Source organism: Martes martes (assembly GCF_963455335.1).
Source record: "Martes martes genome assembly, chromosome: 5".
Classification (NCBI taxonomy): Eukaryota; Metazoa; Chordata; class Mammalia; order Carnivora; family Mustelidae; genus Martes; species Martes martes.
In genome coordinates, this window is record NC_137892.1 from 105,943,149 (window position 1) to 105,968,416 (window position 25,268).

The 25,268-nt window shown below is 36.8% G+C and overlaps 1 protein-coding gene across 1 annotated transcript in view; it reads right to left on the reverse strand.

The window, feature by feature from the left end:
• Positions 1-25,268, reverse strand: part of RANBP17 (RAN binding protein 17) — a 319,731-nt gene that overhangs the window by 68,465 nt on the left and 225,998 nt on the right. The window contains exons 16-20 of the mRNA XM_080805045.1: positions 25,193-25,266; positions 24,044-24,138; positions 14,266-14,348; positions 14,065-14,173; positions 1,398-1,501 (exon numbers count right to left, since the gene is read on the reverse strand). Of these exons, the coding sequence (XP_080661171.1) occupies positions 1,398-1,501; positions 14,065-14,173; positions 14,266-14,348; positions 24,044-24,138; positions 25,193-25,266 (465 nt within the window). The remainder of the gene's footprint in view (positions 1-1,397; positions 1,502-14,064; positions 14,174-14,265; positions 14,349-24,043; positions 24,139-25,192; positions 25,267-25,268) is intronic.

Genomic DNA, 25,268 nt, shown 5'->3' on the forward strand with positions numbered 1-25,268 from the left:
GAACTTGCTGGTTTAGGGATATATCACTGGAACTCCATTAAAAATGACTCTAGGAAGATGGTTTCTATCAAACTAGATGGGATTACATCAAAATGGCTTGGAGTATAATGAAATCTTCAAATGAGACAAATGTAATTTTTATAAAGATGGTGTTTTTCAACCTCACTGCTTCTTTCTGATATAAAGGGCACCGAGAGCCACCCTAAAGCCGCAAAGTTTTTGTGGTCCTTCAGAATATTTGGAAGACCTCTAAAAAATACAGCTAACCTGAGTAGAAACTCTGGTGAAGAGTTTTCACGAGACGATGAATACAATGAAATCCCTAAGATCCTTTTTGGTTTTAAAAAATTCTGAGTTTTAATATTCATTTCAAAACTCTATTTCAAAGGTATCCCATTTGGCTAATTATTCTGGTAGAAGAATTACACTAAAATAATAATCAAAGGCTATCATTTTACTATCTGGCTTCTTACTGCTAATATATATATATTAGGGAGAAGAGAGGCCATCAAAATGATGGTTAATGTTTTTGACTTATTCCAAATAACAATAAAATATGACTCCAGTATCACTTACAAAAGGTGCCTGCATCCTCTAGAGTACATTTATCAGTCTTTTAAAAATAATAATCAGTGTCAATCTGTTTAATATAGCCCAGACACATTATGATTTCAGAAGATGCTATTCCTATTTTGCAGATCTTGTATTCCCCACCCCCCACATTAAAATATGGGACTGTTTTGTCACAAACAGCTTGCTACACTTAAGGATTTTACTAATAAAACATAATGTTGTCTTAGATAGTATGACTGTTGCCACAGCTGAACTGACTTGTCAAATCAATCCTAATACGGCTCCCACAGGCACATAAAAACCTTATTTAGCTATCAGTTATCCTAATCACTTTGTTCAGTTTAAGAATGCAATACTTCAAGACCAGCTTCTATTTATACATATATGCCTAGCCATTTAATAAAGTCTTGATTTATATAAATTCTTGTTTAAAAAAATATTTAGAGATGTAGTGTTTTAGCATGTGTATGTGTGTGCATTCCTCCATATAAATACGTTGAGGCATACAGTGCAGGGTAGATGAGGGAATAGGAATGCTTAAAGTGGTGTACCGTGAGAAGTGTTCTTTTAAAGATACTAACTGCCTCAAGAGATAAATCATCTAATCGCAAACTGTCCAAAATCACGCGCTGACCTCAAAGTCAATTTGTACAAGAAACTAAAGAAGTACTTACATGAAAAGTACAACTCAGAGACACGCACAATTGAGGAAGCAAGACGGATGAGGTACAGAGCACATAGAAATATGCAGAAACCTCTTTGTGGATCTAGATATCCCAGAATGAGCAAAATTATCTTTTCATCATGTTTAGGAACAAACCCACCTTTACATCTTCTTGTTTAAAGTTGTTGTTGAATATTTGTAAGACTGTTTCAAAAGAGACTGTAAGAGGCAGCATGAAATTCTCAAATTCGTCTTCATCTTCGCCTATCAGAAAAACAAAAGGGTCACCATGGTTTAAAATGCATGCTATTGTCCATTAGCCTAGGCAGTGAGTGCTTCATTCCGGCTTAGAAATGCTCCCGGGAAGGGGTCAGGCTGCATCCACACTCATGCCACATTCTGTACTTTGTTTGGCTCATTGAATATTCTGGTGTTTTGCCTTCTCTTTTGCACCAAATAAAATAGCAAAATTACTTATGAGCCTTTTTTTTTTTTTTTCTGTCTCTTTATTGGATCAAACAGACTCATGCCCCAGGCATCTCAGCCCTTCAGTTCTTACTGCCCCCAGAGCTTCCCCCATGCCTCAAGGAAAGCCACTTTCAAAGCCTCAGAGACAGGGATCCTTTTTTCCCCTTCTCTTTAGGTGCCAAGGCCCTAAAGGGCTCACAGACTCAGGTGCCCAGATAGCTCTAAGTTATTATTCCCCTTTATTTATGTTCTTTTTTTTTTTTTTTTATTAATTTGTTAAACAGATAGCAGGGAAACTTTTATCTGCCAAATAAGATGGGGTCCCTCATGGGTCATTTAGAGTTTAAGTACATTCTCCATGGGTACACTTCCTCTTGCACTAAGCTCCCTTTTCTTTATAGAAATGAATCACTTTTTATTGTTTTTTTTTTTTCCCTTGAAAGGTAGACTGCAGTCTCCATAAGGATTCTATCAAGCAGAATCTTCACTTCAAACATGGATATGCACAAATCACAATTTATTTATTTTTTATTAAAAAATTTATATTTGAATATAGTTGACAATGTTACATTAGTTTCAGGTATACAACATAATGATTCAACTTTATGTCATGCTCTGCTCACCCCAAGTGTAGCTACGATCTGTCACCACGCAATGCTATTACAGTATCATCGACTACATTCCCTAAGCTATGCTTTTATTCCTGTGACTTATTCATCCCATAACTGGAAGCCTGTATCTCCCAGTCCCCTTCACTCATCTTGCCCATCCCCTCACCTCCCTTCCCTCCAGCAACCATCAGTTTCTTCTCGGTATTTATATTCTGATTCTGCTTTTCATTTGTTTATTCATTTTTTTTTACTTTCCACCTGAGTAAAATCATATGGTATTTGTCTTTGTCTGACTTATTTCACTTAGCATAATACCTTCTAAGTCATTCATGTTGTCATGAATAGCAAGATCTCATCCTCTTTTATGGCTATGTAATATTTCATTTTGTGTGTGTGTGTGTGTGTGTACACACCACATCTTCCTTATCTATTCAGATTGCTTCCGTGTCTTAGCTACACAACTGACAATTTATACAGTATTCTTTTCATAAGGGGTAACTTTTTTTAAAAAACATTTTACTTATTTATTTAGAGTGAGCAGGGGAAGGGGCAGAGGGAGAGGGAGAGAATCTCAAGCTGACTCCATGCCAATGCGGCGCTCCATCTGATGACCCCAACGTCATGAGCAGAGCCAAAATCAAGAGTTAGACACTCAACCAACTGAGCCACCCAGGCATCCCAAGGGGTTTCTTTTTTCTTTACTTTTAAAAAAGATTTTATTTATTTATTTGAGATAGAGAGAGAGAGAGAGAGTGAGAGAGAGTGTGTGTGTGTGTGTGAGTGGGGGGAGGCAGAGAAGGAGAAGCACACTTAGGAAGTGACACTATATAGTCCAGACCTCCTGATTTTGATGCTATTACTTTTATATACGTATATATATATATATATATATATATATATATATATTTTAAGATTTTATTTATTTGACAGAGATCACAAGTAGGCAGAGAGGCAGACAGAGCGAGAGAGGGAGGGAAGCAGGCTCCCTGCTGAGCAGAGAGCCCGATGCGGGGCTCGATCCCAGGACCCTGAGATCATGACCTGGGCCGAAGGCAGTGGCTCAACCCACTGAGCCACTCAGGCGCCCCTGATGCTATTACTTTTTAAATAGAGCACTAGAGAGGAAAAAAGATCTCAGAGAAGAGATCAGGGATTCTGAAGTTTGGTCCTTGACACGGCAACATCAGCATCACTTAGGAACTTAACCAGTTGTAAATTTCTGACTTCTATCTCAGAGCTACTGAATCAGATCCTGGGGGTGGAGGTCTAGAAATTTGTTTTAAGAAGCCCTCCAGGTGATCCAGATGCATCCAAATATTTGAGAAACACCAGTCTGTACATTCATACATCATTCTACAGATAACAGAGAAGGTCAATGGCACAATCAGGATCTTTAGACTCTCAAGGAGTGACTGATCTGGCTGATCCTGCTTTTGTTATTTCTCTTTCCACTTTAACCTTATGCACTTTGTTTCCAGGGTTCAAAAGAATCAAGGACTTAGCTTTGTTCACAAAGAGATATCAAAGGGCCAATGAGTCTTTTCTGGTATGCTGTTCTAAACAAGGGTCTGATCTCCAGGTGAAGGGTAAAGCAGACCAGATTACAATCCCTGCCTGCCAACTGGCTATGCAACCAAGTTATTCCTCTTAGCTACACCCTCTGTTCGCTGGTGAGAACATTAGAGACCTTTACAGAAGGCCTCACTTTTCCAAGCCCAGGTGAAACAGCAGCTACCCCAATCTGAGCTAAGCTCGCAGGCAAGTACTCTCTAAGGCAAACCCCAAGCAAACCCCCTTCTCCCTGTGGGTTGCCACAGCATTTCATCTACTCTTGACAGTAGGAGCATTGATCAGTCTGCCTCGAATCTGCAGATATTCAGGCAGATAGCTAATAACACTAATAATAATGCCTCACATCACTCCCCCCACAACCACCATTTGATGAGGGTTCCTGTGGAGATTAAATAAAGTAAAACTGATAATGTGTGTATGTAAACTATTAGGTGTATCAACCTACACTGATAGTATCTCTGCATCTTTGTATTTCTAGGTGAAGGAGAATGATGTCGGCAGGTGAGGCTCGGCGATAAACAGAACCAGTGTCTGGCTCTGCCACTTACTATTTAACTTCAGATATTCACTAATTATGCTGAGTCTCAGTTTTCTCATCCACAATATGAGGATAAAAAGCCCATCTTTGAGAATAATGTTCTAACACATGAAAAATAGAAGGTGCTCTATCAATAGCTGTGGTGGTGTTGGCATTACAGTATCAGCACCTAGAACAGTGCCTGGCATGTATTACACAAATACTGTATTTGAATGAAAATAAAGGGATATTTTAAAAATCCCTTATTTTCTTAACACCTGATACAAATAATACAATAGCTAATTGAAGTAGACATTATCAAATCCTTAAATATGTAATATATACGTACATTATATTTAAACTATGTAGCCTTACTCTCCTAAGATAAAGTATCTTCTAAACATGGAATTATGTTCTTCTAAACAAGAACGGTGGTAACAATCACTGCAAGTAGATAAGGGTACACGAAAGAGTGGATGCTTTTAAGTTTCTAGGCTCAAATCCTGGCTCTGCTACTTGTTAGCAAAATTCTGGTTTTGGATAAATGACAGCCATTCACATTTTTGTTGTTTTGAGCTTTATATGGACCTACAGAGGTGATCACAGGGATCAAATTAAGTGTGACAAGCAGGTTGTCCCCCAATACCCTTCCTTTGGGAGCAGAGCTTTCCCAAGGTAAGGATATTTAATCAGAACAAAGACAAATTCAGGATTTTACCATTCAACCGTTTACTTAATACCCAGAGCTATGGATCAAAAAACTTCCTGACTCATCTCTTTCCTCAATCAAAGTCTGAGGTATGGAGTAATCAAGGCACGGAAAACAAGCCACCAAAATGAGCAGGGAGAAGTCAAAGAGCACGTGCTGAAGATAGGAATGTGAACAGCATTCCTACTTTAATGTCGTATCATCAGAGGCCTTCCCTGACCTCTCTACCTAAAGCATTACTGCAAAACTCGCCCCTGACCTCCACCCACTTTCCACTCCCATAACCTACTTTATTTTTCTTATGGGACTTACTGTGACTGGGCTACACAGTCACATATGTATTCATGGTCTTCCCTAATAGAAGGTAAGCTCCCTGGTGAAGAAACTTTGTCTGTTTTGATCATGACTACCTCCTCAGAGCCTAGAATAGGGTCTGGCATTCAAAAAATAGTTGTGGAGTGATGGAATAACAACAGTTATTTCCTGAGTGCTTATTAAGTGAAGGCAATGAATTTAATACTTGATTTACTTAACAGACACCCATGTAGCTGTTCCTAGGTTCTAAGCACTGCTACAAGTCATTAATGGTCCCAACAATTCTATGGAGTTGTATGACGATTTCCTCCATTTTACATGCAGACAGAGAGGCTCACTTAACCAAAGGGCTAAGTGGTTTGCCCAACAGCCTTGGGCTGGTAAGTGTCAGTGGACTCAGATCCCAAATTCCGTTGGCTTTCCTTCCAGCTCATGTTCTTCCCCCTGTCTCCATGGTTGGGGGGCGGGGGGAGGTATCAGAGGCAGGCACTGAAGTCAGGGTTACAGAATCTTGAGTTTAGAGCCGCATGAAGTTAGAAGAGGGTGAAAAACAATCAGATTGGTTCTGATAGGGAGAAAGGGATTCCTCGGCGATCATTTGAGTTTAAGATAGACAAATATGATACACTGGGGCATTATTTCTACAAAAGTGTTTATGTTTCAGTTAGCCCTGTTCCTCTCTTACCGCACGGTAATATTTTGTATTATCTAAGCCGGAAAACTGGTCATTTTTGTTTATATCATGCAAACAAACTCTATAAAACATCTATTAGAGATTTTTTCCTTATGTGTATTACTCCTAGAGGTATCAATTACTGCTTCTGATAGGAAAGGAGAAAACAGGAGTTTGCTCTCTTACAACTTCATATTCAATTATGCAGTCATATATTTAGAATGCCAAATGTATATGTGACCATTTTATAAATAATAATTGAAGCTGCTCATTTTTTTTCTGACCAGGGCCCAGAATCCAGTATGATTTGAAGGTGAAGTGCCAATTTACAGAGTAATATTTTCACCGGCATCAGGAAAAGTAAATATTAATGGTTCTCAGTCATGCATAATAAAAATGATAAATTCTTCAGCTTTTCAGTAAAAGCCAAATCTAATCCCCTCTACTGGATTTCTGAGGATCTGATTCAACAGGAAGTTATTCACTTTAGGAGTTCCGATTTATTTTCCCTCAGAGAAGTCACATTAAAATACTAACGGTAACTTTTTTAGTATATTGACTCTCGGGTATGTTAATTTTAAGACACTTCGTTTGTTATTTTATACAATTTAAGACCTTGAGTGGTGGGCATGTAAACTGGTGCAGGCAGTGTCATACGATGCAGCCACTGTAGAAAACAGTTTGGCTGATAATCAAAAAGTTAAACATAGAATTGCCATTTGATTCACCAATTTTACTCCCAGGTATACCCCTGAGAGAATTCAAAGGGCATGTCCACACAAAAACTTACAGATAGATGTTCATACCAGCATTATCATAAAAGCCAAAAGGTGAAAACCCAACTGTTCAAACAAAATGTGGTACAGCCATACAATGGAGTATTAGCCATAAAAACGAAACAAGTACTGAGACATGGTAAACTATGAATAAGCCTTGAAAACGTTATGCTACGTGAAAGAAAACAGACACAAGGGCCACATATTACATGAGTCTGTTTAGATGAAATTTCTAGAATGGGCAAATTCATAGAAACAGAAAGTAGATTAGTGGTTACCAGGAGCCGGGGTCAGGGGAAGTAAGAAATAACTACTTTAAGATACAGGATTTCTTTCTGGGGTGATGAAAATATTCTGGAATTAGATAATGGTGATGGTTGTATAGCCTTGTGAATATTCTGACTGTACTAAATACCACTGAACTTATACTTTAACAGTGTGAATTTTATGGCATGTGAATCTCAAAAAAACCCACAAAACCCCACCAAAACCCACCATAAAACAACAAAAAACCACCATCAACAAAATTCTCTCCATCTTTAGAAGTATGCAGAACAGGAAACTTCTCATTTCCTCAAATTCAGATGCAAACTGAGGTTGGATTACTGGGGACCTGGGAGAGTAGTCAAGGAGAAGTTAATAGTACAAATAATTATGATAATAATAAATTACGATAGCCAACAGGTACTGAGGATTTATTATACGGTAACTATTGTGTGAAATACTTTGATTAGTGATAGGTTCGTATGATAGGCAGAATTATGGCCCCCAAAGATGCCCATGTCCTAATGCTTGGAATCTGTGAATATGTCAGGTTATAAACAAAGGGGAATTGAGGTTGTTAATTATCTTTAAAATAGAAGATTATCCTGGGTTATCCAGATGGGTCCAAGGTAATCACAGAGGTCCTGAAAGCGTTAGAGAAAAGCACACAGGGAACACCAGAGAGATGGCAGCCTAAGGACTTGACCTGGTGTTGCTGGTGTGAGGGGCCACGAGCCCAGGAAAGCAGGTGGCACGTAAGCTGCAAAAGCAAGGGAGCAGATTCTTCTGCAGGGCCCCAGAGAGGAACGATGCCCTGCTGACTCCTTGATCCTTGACCCATTTTGGACTTCTGACCTCCAGAATTGTAAAATCATAAATCTGTAATATTTAAGCCAAAAATTTGCAGTAATTTGTAATGGGAGTAATAGGTAACTAATACAATTAGTAAAGGTCAGATCTAATGTTAGGAAGCTCTCTGTTCCCAACTACAGAGAATTAAGAGCGGAGGCAAACAAGATGGTACAGAGGCAGATGACTAAGGAAAGTAACTTAAAACCACACACAAGTGGGTCCTATCAAAAGAGCCAGTGACCTCTGCAGGCCTAGGCCTATGCCATCTGCTGTTCCCCAGTGCTTCACTGGGGTAGCACTTCTCCAGTTCTATTAGAGTAAGTCTTGAGGAAGGTGCTCAGCTAGAAGGTGCTACCGTGGGCCAAAAAGGTGCTACCGTGGGCCAAAATTTAGTTTTCCTTTCAGTTTTCCCCTACACAGCCTAGGAGGTATAGCTGGCTGTGACAGGACCATGGCTTCAGGGAGGGCAGGCTGCTGTAGGACCTGTCAGGAAGTGTCATCAGCTTCCGCTCCTGTAAGAAAAGAACAGCCCAAGTGCTGAAGGCAGAGTAGCTGTACTAAAGGTGGTGAACTTGCCTCATTTTGAGGTCCTGGTGTCAGTCTGCGCCCCTGATTGTACATCCAATAAATATTTCTGTCTTAATTAATACATACTGAGAACTTGTTTTGTGGTAGGAATTGTTCCAGGCCTTTTCACACGTCTTTCTCTTATTTAAAGCACGTAACAATTCTTTAAGATAGATATCTCCATTTCACAGATGAGAAAATCGAGGCTCCCTTTAATTCCTCTCCCTAGGGAACTAGAATGTTTATTTTAGTTCTCAGAAGAAAAATACACCGCCCATTGCAGACCCTTGTACTCCTTTTCTAGGAAACCCACCCCGAAAAGTTTCATCCCTAAAGCATCTCGTTCCCTGGGGTGCTCTAGACTCTCTACCCTCAAAACCAGGTAAGTTATTAAAACTGGATCTGGACTTAATGGGCTGCTTTCTGCCTACAGGGCCGGCTAATTAGTCTTAATTATCTCATTATAGATTCTAAGTATTTCCAGCTGCTTCTTTACCCCGTATTGCCCAGTCCCCCCACCCCCCCCCATGTCTATCTTCCAGATCGTCTCTGCCAAGCCATGGACACAGGTGATATATTGATGTATTCTTCTTATCTATCAGAACATTAGTTATTTCTGATCAAGCTTCTCACTTGCTAAACCCTTCTGGGACATCTACCTCTGTGTTCTTTTTATCCATGAGAATAAATATGCTTTGGCCAATTATCAGGACATGAGGACAAATTTTAAAAACTACATTTGATTTTCACCGACGAAAGGACCATAATATACCTATACAGGGCAAATAATAAACATTAATCTATCTGGTTATTTGATAGAAGCTTGGAAAGTAATCCCTTCTCCCTTCTCACTGCCCTCAAGCCTCAAATCAATCATTCAGTCCAAACAGTTCAAATAAAAATAAAAAAGAAAAAGTTATCTTTCCTAATTGGTTGAGAATATGAAAGGTGAAGTAACAGTGTAGTTAGTACAAGTGAATAAGAATGTGCGGTCACAGGGCTAGAGGTTATACGACTGACCTTGGGCAAGTCATTTAGTCTCTCTGAACCTCACCTTTCTAACAGATAAGCAATGCAATAAAACCCATTTCACATGGGCTGTTGTGAGGATCAAATAGCATAATGTATGTGACAGTGGTTTGCAGACTATACATTTATAAACAAATGTTAGTTATTAATAATAAAGAAAAGGAAATTTCCTTCCTCTGTATATTTTTACTTTGATCATTAGTAGCTATTTCTAGAATACTCTTCCCTTCTTATTTAACTCATTTACTTTTTATTTAAAATTCCTCAAATTTAAGCTAGGAATATCTTCAGGTGCCAATTATCTATTAAAAGCCATAAAGGAAGGTAAGTATCATAGCACACTCCTCCCTAAAGAGAAAATACCTCTTAATGTCTATAAATAACATTTTAATATTAGCAATCCCTTGATCGTTACAAGATATGACATTTTCTTAGAGTTTGAGTATCTAGGGAAAGCACTGCTTTATGCAGTGTGCAATTTCCCAGATCCTATCAACATGCTTCTCATCTGAGTAGTTCCAGGTAAGGTGCAGTCATAAAAAGGCCGAGAAAAGCAACTGTTAGCGATACCAAGGAAAAACAATCCTAATGACACTGAGTAATTCTAAGTTTGTAGTTGGTAAAAACTTAATTTGCGACGAATAATATTCGGTTCCCCACACAGCAGTGCTGTTGTAGTTCTTTTCCACACTTCCCCTTCTCCAATAGTTGTCAACTGAATTCACCTCTATTCAAATTAAACAAAATAGAAGGTTTTATTTATTCAAGTATTTTATACTGAACAGCTCCCTGGAGGGTCTCCATTTACTGGCTTGGGTAATATTATCTTTCCTTTAGTTTATTAGATTGACAAAGTAATTTAAAAACAACCTAGGGAACTTTAAGTGATTCTTGGAAGGGCTAACATGCATGCACATATGGATGGCCACCCATTTTCTTCTCTATGTATGTTATCTTGCGAAGGGAGTTTTTGCATCAATTTTTCTAATTTCTTAGAATACAGAAATACATGGCCAACATTAAATACCATCATTCTGATGATGAAATGCTTTCAATTCTGTTCTTTATACAAGTGAACATTTCATCTAGTGTAGCCAAGGAGCAATTTGATAAAATGGTACAACTGTTTATTGCCAAAAAACCCCCATTTTCATCTGAAATACAACCTGGGGCACATAGCATCTAATTAAATTCATACAGAGTACAAATAATTGACTAGAAACCAAAATGGATTTCAAAGTAAACACCAATTAATGTGACACCCAATTTCTTTCCCCTTTTCTAATCACTCCAGTGTGCACGTATGGCTCATACACAACGTACTCAGTTTAGTTTGTTGGATTCAATTAGAATATGCTTTATATTTCTGCCCAAGACTTACATCCTGTGTTTTGCAAGCAGGTTGCTGAGGGGTTTTTCTATTTGATTAAAAAAAAAAAAATCAGTGATATAAAAGTTCTTCCTTAATTTTTCTTTAAAGAATTCTCACTACCTAATATTTTTACTTCTTTCACTTAATACATGGATCTGTGCTTCTTTTGACAACAGCACCATCTCTTTTTTCTTTGTTTCCATGACAGTGAATACACAATAGAAAACTATAAAGCCACACATACAGGAACTCTGGCAGCAACGTTCCAGTCAACCTAGTTTGTGAGACAAGGTTTCAAATAATAAAACTGTGTTCAGCAGCACTCAACAAATGATCATCTATAAAGTAATAACACTTTGAACAGAGAGCAACAAGCGATTAATCGAGCACAAGAGTGGCCACGTGTAGATGATCACTTGTGAAAGTAGTCAGCCTCTTGATTTGTTTTGTCTTGGAGAGGCCAACGATCAAAGCTACTCCCAGAAAGAACGTGGCAGGAACTGCTGATTCCAGGAACCATGATGATGGCATCTTGGCTGCAATATACTTATGTGTCATTCATTCATTCACTAAATATTTACTGAGCACCTACAAGGTAGCAACAGGAGATCGGTGCTAGAAAACATGAAGAAGGCAGAGTCCATGCCGAGAAGGAGCTCACTGTATTTTGGGAAGAAGAGCAGCTCTGGCTCTTCACCAGAAATAGAAGCTCTGGTAATATATACCACAAATTGTCCCTTGATGCTTACAGTATACATTTAGTTATTTCAAAAAGTGAAAACCACTAATAAATAAAGACTTCTTTTCAAACAGTGTAAAAGTTCCATGACTGTAGTTGCCATTGTTTTTAACTTTATCCATACCCAGACTCAATTTCCTCGTACTGAGTGCCTACCACATACCAGGCACTTCACACAGTCAGTTTCCATCTCTCCCAAGCTATCCAAGATGTGTTTGCAACATAACGGAGATTGACCTTTTGAAAAAATGCTGTGAACTAAAAAAATACCAATTTATACTTTATATTGTTATAGGTTAAGTAATTCAAAGGAACCTAACCTTGAGAAACCTAATAAAATCCTTTCTCAGTTATTCAAGTTTATATATTTTCCTTTAGCTTCTCATACCCCACAGTTTACGTTAAGCGATGCTAGATAAAAGTAGTTTTCAAAGTGGCAGCATGTAACGCAGGGTCTTTCTGGGCACCGTCGTGACTCTCAGTTATCATCACCATGGTAAGTGCAGGCGTGCTGTGAATACCAGTAGTGCTGTCTGTTGTTTAGGCTCCCACGGATTTATGGAATGTTCTTTGGTCTATGATGACTATATGAGAAGGGATCTTGACCCACTCATTTCCAGGTCCTAAAAACGTGTGTGACATGAACTTATTGCTAGGAAATCTCCTCCATCTTGTCCTCTAGTTTTGGTCTTCTCGGTCTGATGGGGTCATTAAAGGAGCATTTTTTAAGGCTTTAGGAAATAAATTCGGTCTAGACACAGTCTTCTTTAATGCTTGGACAACTGGGAGGAAAGCGAAAGGGCAAGCTCCTTGAGGGCAGGAGCCCGTATGTCTGGCTGGTTTCTGTCCTGCCCTAAGAGCTCACAGCACAGTGTGTTCTCTCAATGATTACTGACGACAATGACAAAGAGTCGGGCTGCTCCTCTTCTCTCCGATGCAGCAGCCAAGAGGTAACACAGGGCAGGGTGCAGTATGCAAAGCTGTCACTCAGATCTCCCACTTGCCTAAGGTAGCAGATGATTGGGTTTTGCATGCCTGGTTTACACTCTTCAAATATTTATAGACACTTCACTTTGCCTCAAGCCCTAGTTGTCACTTAGCCAAGTCATACATACATGGTTCTTTTAATCTTTCTTTAGAAATCAATCCCACCAAGCCCCTTAATCATTCTAGATGCATTTCTCTCAACTTTTGGCTGTTTGTCTCTCTTGTAATTTATTCTATCGAAATGCATGAAAATAATACAGATGTGGAACAGAGGGCAGTTCAGTCACCTTTCTACTACAAGGAGCAATGTCTTTTATGTGCAAAAGAAAATTATTTATCCTTTTTCCTTTTGTATGATCATGTTTAAAAAAATTCACATTAAGTTGATGGATCAATCAATACATTACAAGGAAAAGGATGAAAAAAAGTACGATCGCTATTATATTCTCTAAGGATGATATATTGTCATTGATTGACAATAACATTGTCATGACACAATGACATTGTGTCTATAAACTGATTAATTTAACCTGCAGTATTCAAACATGGGGGGAAAATGGGAACCCAGAATAATATGGTCGCCACAAAGAGGCTTAAGTGCCCATCCCCAGGTACTGTCTACCTGTGGATGGTACCTGTGGATATGTCTAGCTAAGCCTTTCAGTGGAAGACATTTTTAAAGAAGTTGTATTATTTCCAATTAGAAAAGTTAACACCTTAAAAAATTTTTAAATAATCAAAAACGAGAAAAAGTCACCTATAGTTCACTACCACAAAACAACATTTAACACTTTTAAAGAATTTCATTTAAGTCTTTTTTGGATGCATTCTGCACCCACACCCCAGGCACACTCATATCATTTGCACAGTTTAACAGCTAGCTTTTTCACTTAATATTATAAAATTTCATGTATTGCGCTATCTTCAAATCCCAATTTTAATGAGGACAGACTATTCCATCAAGTAAGTAGATGTGCTGTAATTTTACAATTCCCTATTGCTGGATATTTACATCATTTCCATTTTTTCTCTAGATTAAATGTCATTACAAAGAAAAATCTTGGCGTGTAAAGCTTTTCAGTATTGAAGACTGCTCCTAGATTCATAGCAGTAAAATTAATGGATCAAGGGATATCCAGAAAACCCTGAGGTAAAGAATTAATGCAGGTTCTATTCAAAGTGAAAAATACCACTTTAAATACAAAGATTTGTCTTTTGGCTCTGATGCCCAAATCATAGAGAGCTGCAGAAAACTGTCGAAGATGGCAAGTTTTAGTAACTTAAATATGGTCCTCACTAACAGTCTGCTCCTTTAACTGCACAAATAGATTGTTGAGCCCTTCTTAATCAAGTTAAGAATCAATTCTTCACCTTACCTAGATCTACCATCAGAAGGCGAGTGAGGGCAGTGTAGAAGATGGTTCGGCACCTGAAGTCACTGACACTGTAATTGTCACTGATTCCAAGGAAGGGAAAGTGTTCACTCTATTGAAAGCAAAAGGGCATCCAAAGTTACTAACGCTTCACCTAAACTACCCAGAAAATCCTAGTCATGAATGAAAGGAAGTAAGACTTACCGTGTGATTTTTTAGCATGAATTTCACGGCATCTATTTTCACAAGTTTTTTTAAAAGGATATAGGTAATAGAAGTTAAGGAATCTGGGGAAATATAATTGTCTTATCAATAGATAATATATCACAAAATAACACTGAATTATAATGGCATCATTTTCTATTTATGAAGAATCAATATTATTTCTAAAGAGTATTGCTACAGAAATGTCTTTCATTCTGTTAAGAATGATAATCCATTATTAACCAGTGCAATTACTTTTCCTATCTTATACATATTCTAGTTATGGAAAGGAAAAATGAATTTTATAATTAAGATAAAAACTTCTTTACTATTAAAGTCTTGATAGTAGAAAATTAAAACTGACCCTTTTTACATTTTAGATATAACTTGAGAATTTCTTTTCACTTAATATTATTTCATAAAAAATAATTATAAAAGACTCATAATAGACCATCCAGAAAGAGAAAATTGTTCAATTCCAAGAAACAATGAGCCCAGTTAGAAATCTGAGGAAATTCTGCTTTAGATGAAGAAGATCAGAATACAATTAGATGCAGCTGACTGCATGTCATCAAGTGTTGAAGGACAGGCTTAAATGACCCAATATTTCTTAAGACCCTACTACATCTAACACCCGAGGTGTTAAAATGTTTATATGTGTTCATTCACCTAATCTTCACAATTAGCCTGTTAAATATCATTTCTTATTTCTAATCCATAGATAAGAAAACCAAAGTTCAGAGAAAGTAAGTTACTTGCCCAAGATTACAATGGACTACAATGAAAAAAGTAAAAATTTGTTTTTACTGTGGACTACAATGCCGTGATCTGAACTGAGGTTTGACTACAGAGGCCATGTTCTTTCTACTGGGCCACATTACCACCTGAACAGTTCAACTCAGAAGAAGAATAAAGTTGAGAAATGATAAACATCAGCGCAAGGCCTAAATAATTTCCAGTCAGTGCTGCTATCAAAGAAGGGCTGATGTGTTTCTAAGAACATCTATTGAGTATACAAACACCCTCTTCTTTTACTTCGTCATTCAGGTGTCGGTGTAAAAGAGCAGAAAAAACAATGAACCTGAGTCAGGAAAGCTGGGCTTTTGGCTTGACTACACCATTCGATCAGCTGGATGAGTCTGAGTACTATACTCAGATCCTCTGAGCCTTAGTCTCCCTCTCCAACAAATGACACCCAAGCTATCTTCCAGGATTGTTGCAAGGCTCAGAGGAGGCAAACGTCTTCGCCAATTGTAAGGCAGGGAGGAAGACACAAAGATGCAGAGAAATAACACGTATAGTATGTTTGCTACTTGCAAGGTTAATTCTCACAAGCCCATGGGGGGTAGGTAGTATCACTTCCGGTTTTCTGACGAAGAAACAAATTCAAAAAAATTAAATAAAACTTTCCAAAAGGAAAGGGTATAATTTAGATTCAAGGCCCTCTGACTCAAGCAACCATTCCAGCTGCATGTTAAGCATGTGTATCTGGCTCACCTCCATATGAAGGCTGCAAGCCTCCCACGGGCAGGGGCCACGCCCACGCGTTTTCCTCAGTGCACTGCTCTCAGGGGGTGCTCAGTGCACTGTGTTTTTCTGGCAGGCTGAAGGGGAACCGGATCAGGGGATGATAGGCGGGAGATCTCTCCCTGCGTACAAGGAAGAGATCTGATGATTTTTTCCCAGTATAAATCACTGAGCAGAAGAACTGCCACTCAAACTTCACTCAGTTAAACAGGGGTGGGGATCAATAAACTAAGACATATCTTAAGTAATTACCAAATACAATTCTCCTGGAATTGCGAAGTTAAAAGTGACAGGGTCTATGGGTAATAAGAATGCTGCCATTAATAGGAATCTTCCTGTCAGTGCTACTAATAAACAGCAAGTCATGTTTTGACAATGGAATATTTATGGTAGCAATAAACAGAACATTCGCAGGAAGAATCTCATCTGCCAAAGACACATTTTCTGTAGAACTGCATCTGTGCACTTTGTATCAAGGCCAGCCTCACTGCCTTTTAATTACATTCTAAAGCAAAAAAAAAAAAAAAAAAAAAAGATTAAGAATAAATTTTTACTTTTTTCAATAAAGAAATAAATGAGAATTCATCTGATTATTTATATTCCCTTATAGGAATTCAACTCAAAGCTATTACGGTCCTTAAGAGAGTATGTAATGTTTTTTTTAAAAGGCAAATGGATACATCATATTTATAATCTTTTCACTTTCATCTTGTACTTTTCTAAGAGACTCAGGTTCTCAGAAGAGGAACCACTTTCGTTGGGTGGGAACATTTTAGTTGCATGGCAGGACTAGGTCAGATTCCAGAGGCTTGTCTGGAACAATGCCTCACAGGGAACATAGTAATGGTGGCTAACGTAACAGCACCAGTAGTAGGAGCCTACAGCAGTAAGAGAATTTAGTGAAGGTCATGCATGGAACATGTACATGGCAGGGCTAAGATTCACATTCAGGTCTCTCAGACTCAACACCAAAAGCTCTTTTCATTAGGTTGCATCATATCCATTTGATTTTAAAGAGGCCAGTGACTTTACAGAGATGACTAGTTTTTTGAGACACAACAGAAACTGGAACTGGGTCCCAGAAAAAAACAGGGAAACTCTTCTTTTAGGAGGCACCATCATTAATGAGCCTTCATCACATCTAGGACAGAGCATACTCCGTAGCTGGGTTGACAGTAACACACTAAACAAAATCCCTAGGAAATTCCCGTTTGTATCCATGTAGTTATGAAAACACTGAGGAAGGTGGGCATGGTCTTACTGATAGTTACCACGACAAATGAAGAAAGGAAAGAAAAAGTCAAGAAAAATGGTGTACCTTACAGATGCTGGAAAGTTTTGAAAATTTGTACCTGCGGCAAAAAGGAAACCTAAATTGAGAACAAACTGGTTTCTTCAGTTACAGGAGTATTACACACTTTAGTAGTTGATGGGCAGAGCAGTAGCAAGTATGACTTCAATCCATGGTATCTAGCTTTTACTGAGTACCTACAGCATTTCCTCAAACCTAAAATGCCACTGGTTATAAAAAAACATCATTACTGTATGTGCTAAGAAAGGTGTAAAGGTGTAAAATACCATCAGTTGTGGTATTTGCATATCTTCTTTACAGAAATGTTAAAATGTAAAGCAATTTTTGTTTTAGAATCAAAGGAGCAGTATAGTAGGCATATGATATTCACTAAGCACCAGAAGTAGATGATAAACTGATCAAAGCAATTATTTAAAAACCATACATGTTACAAATAGTTTTTGCAGACAGAATTAGATCTTGATGATAGAAGAAAGTTCACAGATATGTTAGATTTTGGATGACATGTCATGTTCACAGATATGCTGGGTGTCGGATGACATGACATGACATGACAATGACATGTTGGAAATTACTATAGGTGGATGACAGGTACAAAGTATAATTACTGAAATATTATTATCATTATTTCAAAAGTGAGATTATGTTCATAAACCCTACTAACCTAAAAAACATCCAAATATGTCTCACCAAAATGAAGCATCTTAAGGAATACTAATAATTACTTATAAGGAATAGGAGTTAAAGCTTTGTCAGTTAACAAAGGGGGCAACGTTGATTCAAATGCCCACTATGTGAAATTCTGAAACAAGAGGAAAAAAAAAAAAAGACCCCTAATCTCTAATAGTTTACAAACTAATAGAGAAGACTAGCCAATACTAAGCTATATGATATTCACCCCTGGATATATAGCTATGAACTAGGTGTTCAGGAACATTAAGAAAAATAAAGATGACAGGAATGAAATGAAACACATTAAAATTCAGTGAGCACCTACTATGTGATAGGGTCAGTAGTACCAGGTGCCTTATTTTATTAGATAACACAGATACATTGTTAAAGTACTCGCTTTGGCAGCACATATATGAAAACTGGAATGATACAGAGAAGATTAGCATGGCCCCTGTGCAAAGATGTACTGTTACATATTTATTATTTTATGACATATCTATTTTACTTAATCCTTACAAAATCTCAAGAGCTAGATAATATTCCCTTTCTACAGATGAAGTAACTGAGCCTCAGAGAAAATAAAGGATTTGTTTATGTTCTTTCAGTTAATACTCTGATAAAGGATCCTAACTGTTTCAGTACGCCTTCACCAAGTCTTTAGGAAGACCTGAAAATTTAAGAGAGACCTAATTGAGTTGCAATGGGTCAAATGAAAAGAAGAGCCTATGTGGCGATTCAGTGAAAGATAATGAAGGGTGTCAAGGGGAAGGTAAAATAAATTTCCCTGGCCTGGGCATAAAGTACAAATTGTGGTTGAGTGGTAGATCAGGAAATTAGTTATGAGAACTCAATAAGTCAAGCACTCTTACAGGACTCAAGTTCTAATCAATAATTTTACTTTGACCTGAGAAGCAAGTAGAAGCGATTCTGGGATTCTGGGAAGAGAAATGATCAGATCACAATAATACTCAAGGAAGGTAATCTTGTGAAGCAGGAATCTAAAGAACTGGGTGAAGGTTTGAGTAAGTGGGTTATAGAAAGGGAGTAGAGAGGATTCTCACTCTTGGTTCTAGGGAAAAAACCAAATGGAGCAGATAAGTTATGGGATGACTTTTCCATGGATAATAGAGATGGAAAACAAAGAAAGAAGTCAACATTTCTTTTGATCAGAAATGTTAATAGAAGTATGTCTGAGGGATATATGCTGAAACTAGTTTTATTTAACATTCTCAAAACCATCTGGAGATGGTGGTATTCACTGAAGTAAAGCAATACATGTTAATACTGTTTCTCAAAAGCAGAATTACTACTGTTTATTACTAATATATTTCCTGTAACAGACATACCCAATTGTACTTTCACCCTTCACCCTTATTTCGTTCTATACCTTGGTTTCATCTGTCACCCCCTAATCTGACCTGACCCCTGCCTCGTTCAGGATTCACACCCCAGTGCTGGGAAGATTAGTGACAGGGTAAGGATGTCTGGCTTGCATATTACTTATCTACTTAATGCTTCCATATAAGCTACATCTAAATGACCCTAAAAAGAGCTCCCTCAAAGCTACTGTATCAAAATGTCACTCACCCACATTATTTTTAATGCACAGACTTTCAGACAATTAGTATATAATTTATTTGAGTTAAATTTTAAAAAGAAAAAGAAACTCTGTTAATAAAACAACAGACTTTGAGCTCCTAGGAAAAATATGTGAAAGGCAGTCTGGAATCAGGATGAGTCCTGTTAGAATTTAAAATCTGTGAGGACAGGGTCTGTGTCTCATTTGTCTTTTTGCTCTGTACTTAATAAATGCTTAATTAATATTTGCTGACTTGAAAGAGGCCAGTAATATGAAGTAAATCATTAGGATGAATATGGAATTAAATTATTTAACTCTTACTCGGTGTTAAATCCAAAAGGCTGCAGTTCTGGGCTTTGCACTAACACAACAACAACAACAACAAAAAACAAGCAAGAAAAGACAAATGAAACTGGAGGAGGTTTGGGGTTGAAAAAGAAAAGCATCACGGTGACCAAGCAGCCTGAACAGGAAGCAGACACTTCGGTTTGTAAAAATGAAAACGGAGAGAAGCTACTGACGGATAAACAGATTTATGATGCATGTGGGTAGGAATTATATTCACCAAATCCTGATGTACAGGGACTAAGGAAATAGTCTCCAAGTCTTAGAGGGCTAGTGTAAAGCCAAATGGAGGGAATTATTTCTTTAACAAAGAACCTGAGCCAGCTTCATGGATGTCCATGCTATGCACGTGCACAGGGTTCTTCTATGCCTAGAAGGGCCTGTGCTTGCTTCAATGGTATGTTATTGAGGTCTTGAATTTTTTTTTTTTAGGACTTGATTCATTTATTTGAGAGAGAGAGAGAGAGAGAGAGAGGGACTGAGAGAACATGAGTGGGGTGAGGGACAGAGAGAGAAGCAGACCCCCTGCGGAATCCGACGCAGCACTTGATCCCAGGCCCCTGGGATTGTGACCTGAGCTGAAGGTAGACGCTTAACTGACTGAGCCACCCAGGTGCCCTTGAATTTTTTTTAACATTTTATTTTTAAATAATCTCTACAGCCAGGTACCCTGAAATTCTTAATAACTTATGAAAGGCACCCCACATTTTCATTTTGTACCCCTGCAAATTATAGAGGTGGTCTTGCAATAACATGGGGAAGTTATTCATCCTAAGAACTGTAGTTAACAGCATCAACAGGGTAAAATGAGTTAGGATAAATTCACGCATTAGTGTAGAATCTGCTTTGGGGTCTGTTTTTAAAAGCTAAAGATACTCTGAGTTTTCTTGAAGATGATGTAATAAGGGCAACTACCAACAGAGGGCCTAACAGAAAATGAAATTTCCTTTCTCATTATTACCTACCCGAAACCCAAGGTGAGACATGTTGTTGTGTAAATTTGAGTAAACAATGAATTTAAGTAGAAATATTGATTAATTACTTCTCAAGGGAAAAAACCCTTGAAATGATTATTAAAAAACAAACAATTTTTGATGAAATGTCACCCTTTCCTCCCTCTTTCTCAGAACTTAAAATGTTTATTTGGTTGCTTTGTATGATCCTCCTCCCCCAGCAGCTCCCCTGTTCTACCACTTGAACAATCTCACCTCCTTTCCAGGTGGACAGAAACTAGAATTTATGACTGGAAAGTATTTGAAGGAGGGAAAAGGATCTATAGGTATTAAACCCGGATGTGGAGGGCAGCCCAGGACAGAGCCATCTCAACTCTGTACATGTTAAGATAAAGCTATTTAGAATCTGGAATTCTTGAATTTTAGTCTTGGAAATTTAAAGAGTTTATTAAAAAAATACTCAGATGTATTTGCTAAATGTATTATATATATATGTCCCATGTAATGAATCTGACAGGAAAACAAATTTTCCCTCAAAAAGGCCACTAAATTTTAAAATTACACTAGTCTTACTAACTTGGAAAGCTTCAAACCTTGGGGCAAAAAGCAACAGGTTCTCCAGTTAAAATCTGGGGACTTAGTGTAATGGCCTCCTCACACACATTACGATTTAAAGGAACTACACTATCTCTAAAAATGTTAATTCTGCCTTTCCCTAGTGAAGACAGTCTTATAAACAGGTACCTGATTTTCTTATTTAGGACACCCGGTCCTATTTTCCAATTATCTTAAAAAGCACAGTACAGTCCCTAAGCCACTAGCATCCCCAGAAACTTGCTGAAGATGCAAATTTTCAGGCCTCAGTCTAACACCTCCTAAAACATAAACTCTGGGGGTGAACTCCAGTAATCCGTATTCTAACAAGCACTCTAATGATTCTGATCATCACTAAAGTTTGAGACTACGACCTTAAGGCAAGTAAACCTGAGTCTTTTTAGCACTTTCTAAAATTGAGGATCTTTTGTGACTTCAATTTCCAAACAAGTGGTCAGATACAAGAACACCAAAGTTCAGACTGGTTTTGAGAACCATAAACAAACACTGAGTAGGATTCACTCTGAAGAAGATAAAAAACAGAAAAAAAAAAAAAAAAGTATCTGAAGACATGCATTAGAAAATAATCAGGAACATTTAAAAACTTTGTAGTAAGATGCTTTTCAGTTATTCCTTACGAATATTTTAAATACAAATATTTTGAATATTAATATATAAACAGATTTCCATTAATAGAGGTCAGTTGGTGATGACTTTTATCTCACATAACTATTTCTATACTGCTGAAGAGTGCCATCTTATTTTTAACACAGATATAATGCATTGCTTTAAAATCGGGATTTGAAAACACATTATAATAAGGAAATCGATTGGAAACAACAAAACAAGCATTAGGTAACCAGCAACTGCACTGAAATAGACATACCACTCACATATTCCATTATGTAAATGAATTCAAAGATATTTCATGACTGATCAGCTAGAAGGGACATAATGATTTATAATTCAAATAACTGAGCACTGAAATCAAATTGAACTAATATATATTTCTAAATATGGAAACCTGAAATAATTGTTAAAAAAATATAAATCAATGTACCCAAGCTGAAATCATTCGTACCCCTTGGTTTAAATGTTATAGCTTTTAAGTTTTATCTAATAAGTTTTCTGAAAATATGATTTTTTATGAACTTCAAGAAGAAGTGTTCAAAAGCACTAAACAGCTTATGAAACAAAAGGTTATAATTTTAGGATTAAAGAATAGGTAAGAGATATAAGATGATAGGAAAAGGATCTTACTTAAATAATGGATAGAAATAAATTAGGCATTTTGCAAATTATACCAAAAAGAGTACAAATCAAATTAATTTTGTATGCGATTTCAATTCCACCCTAAAAAATAGGGTAAATCTAAACAATAGATACGTGCTGTAAAATAACACAGGCTTCCTTCCAGATAATATGCTCTCAAAGTAATTCATTGTGAAAAGGCCAGAGTTTGCAAGACTAGGAAGTACTTATAAACCACTTCATATGTTAGAAATAAAGAGTATTTCAGCATTATTATTAAAAAAAATACAGGTTGAGGTTTTTTTTAATAAGAAAAAATACATATCTTAAAAAGCCAAAATGACCACTGGAATTGGGTTGTACATCACTTTCCAGTAAAAAGGAAAAACAGCCTGGACAGGTGTAATTTATCATTTTTCTGATTTAATATCAAAGAAATATATTAAAATAATAAAAAGAATCCTGAAATCCTCAAAATTTGTAGTGATAAATAGCCCTCCCTGTCTTTATTACATTATACCTACTAACAGAAATATTGCATGGTGGATTTTGCCAGACAAGGACGATTATTTTCCAATAAAAAGTTGCATATTAAATTCCAGCACAAAAGTGGGTGTCTAATACTTTGGAAATCTTTTATGGTTTCCCAAGGAACACAATTTTAAACTTAACTAATACAAACATATTCCTGCAGTAAACCTGCATTAAAAATTTCCATCCAATGCCACCGATTTTCAGAATGCTGTTCTCATATTTAAATATCAGCTAATCTTGGTGGTTAACTAAACCAACACTTATTTTTCATAACTCCTATGTATTTGATAGCTAACATATAAAAGACAATCTACATGCTTCTCTCTCATTGGTAGAAACAGGACAATAGTATTAACTATAATATAATAAGAAAGGATGATTCTGGTTTTAGATTTAAAAAATCTGCTAAAGATAGAAACCCAAACATTTAATGCATAATGGGAAATCTTATTTTAGAGTAAATAAGCTGTTGATTTGGTGGCAGCAATAATCTAAAAAGTGGTAAAAAAAAACTTATATAATTTTCTTCCTATTACTCCTTTGTGCCTCTTAACTAATCAAAATAATATTCTTTTCAATTGAAGAATACTGAAGCTATAGTATTTACCCTCAGGAATTCAATTTTTAGAAGATAGTATTTTTAGAACATCTTGACCTTCTTCAAATTAGTTACATGCTTTCTTTTAAAACAAGAACTCCCTAACAATTAAGAAAAATCACAGACTAAAACACATGTGGTTGCATACTTTCTTATGTATCCATTTATTAAACTGGATGGATAAAAACATAACTTCAACTAGTTAGGAATCTATATATCCATATAAATTCAATTGAGACTAAATAAATGTTCATAGTTCGTAGCGAATATAAATCTTTCAAAACCATACTTTACACATAAGGCTAAGTGAAGGGTTTGTTTTGTTTTGCTTTAAACAGTTACAAATGTTATAAACATATATACCCAGCCAATAGAATGCATGCATTATGGTGTTTCTACATTACCAGATATACAGTAAAAAGGATATCCAACAGAAAGGTCATTTAGGAACTGAAGAGTCCTTGAAATCACAGGCTCGCATCTTCCCCAGTATTTAAGATTTGTAACACTAAGTATGGGGGAAAAAAATGCTTTTAATTGTAAGTAAGGTATTTGCTTGTATAGAGAGAACATGGAAAAACACATATATTTACATAAGTTAGGTCACCTAAAGCAGAAATATCTCATAAAGTTGAAAAACAGGTTTAAATACCGCTAGAGCATTTTCTATTCTATTCTTTTTAATGGCATAATCAAAATTATATCCAATCAATGTATAATGAACACTGTTCTCCAAATGGTATATAATTCTCTAAATTTAGTTTTATAAATGAAAAAATTGCCTATTTCACAGAAGAAACATCAAATTTGTACCTAAAACAAACATATTAGGAAATGACAGCAAGAGTTACAAAGGAAATCAAATAGAGGCTCACAGTTAACTGCCAAGAAATGAACCATCAAACTTGTGGCTCCAAAGCTCACTTCTTATGGTCATGATTGTTTATGTAGCTCTGTTCTCTGCAAGCAACACAGTACTGTCTATCCATTACACAGATAAAAGTGGGTTGCCAAGTGGAGGCATACAAATTGAGGCTAAATGTACAAAATTATGTCCATGACTACAAGCTAGTTAATTCTGCTAACAGATTATAAAGGATGATTTAAGGGAAGTTTCCATGAGTATGTCTCTGATAGCCATAGGTTCTTGTTGGAATCAATGAATGCCCTGTCTTAAGGCAATCAAACCTCTCCCAATGATTCCAGTTTGCAATAATCTCTTCAGTTGGTCTCTGAAATTGGGTACTTTCGTTCTAATTAAAAACAAAAATGCTGCTCAACTGACTTGAGGAATCAAAGTCTGTAAACATTTTAAAACCATATTTTGATGTTGCTTACTGCACTTGTATGGGTACCCCAACAAATCAGAACGTCTTTGGGTAGTGAATTTTAAATATGTGAAATTAAGTTTCAATTAAGAACAATGCTACCATTCTAAGAATTATAGCATAAGGTAAAAGGTCTTTTATTTAAAAGCTAAAATTTATTAAGAGATTTAAACACAGTAAAAATATCTATTACATTCAAAGCAACAACAACAAAAGAAAAATCAAAGAACTCACATTTTCGTCATGAATGTTTCTAGAACATGGTTGTCATCTGTTATTCCTAAAACTTCTGACATACGGGCATATACCT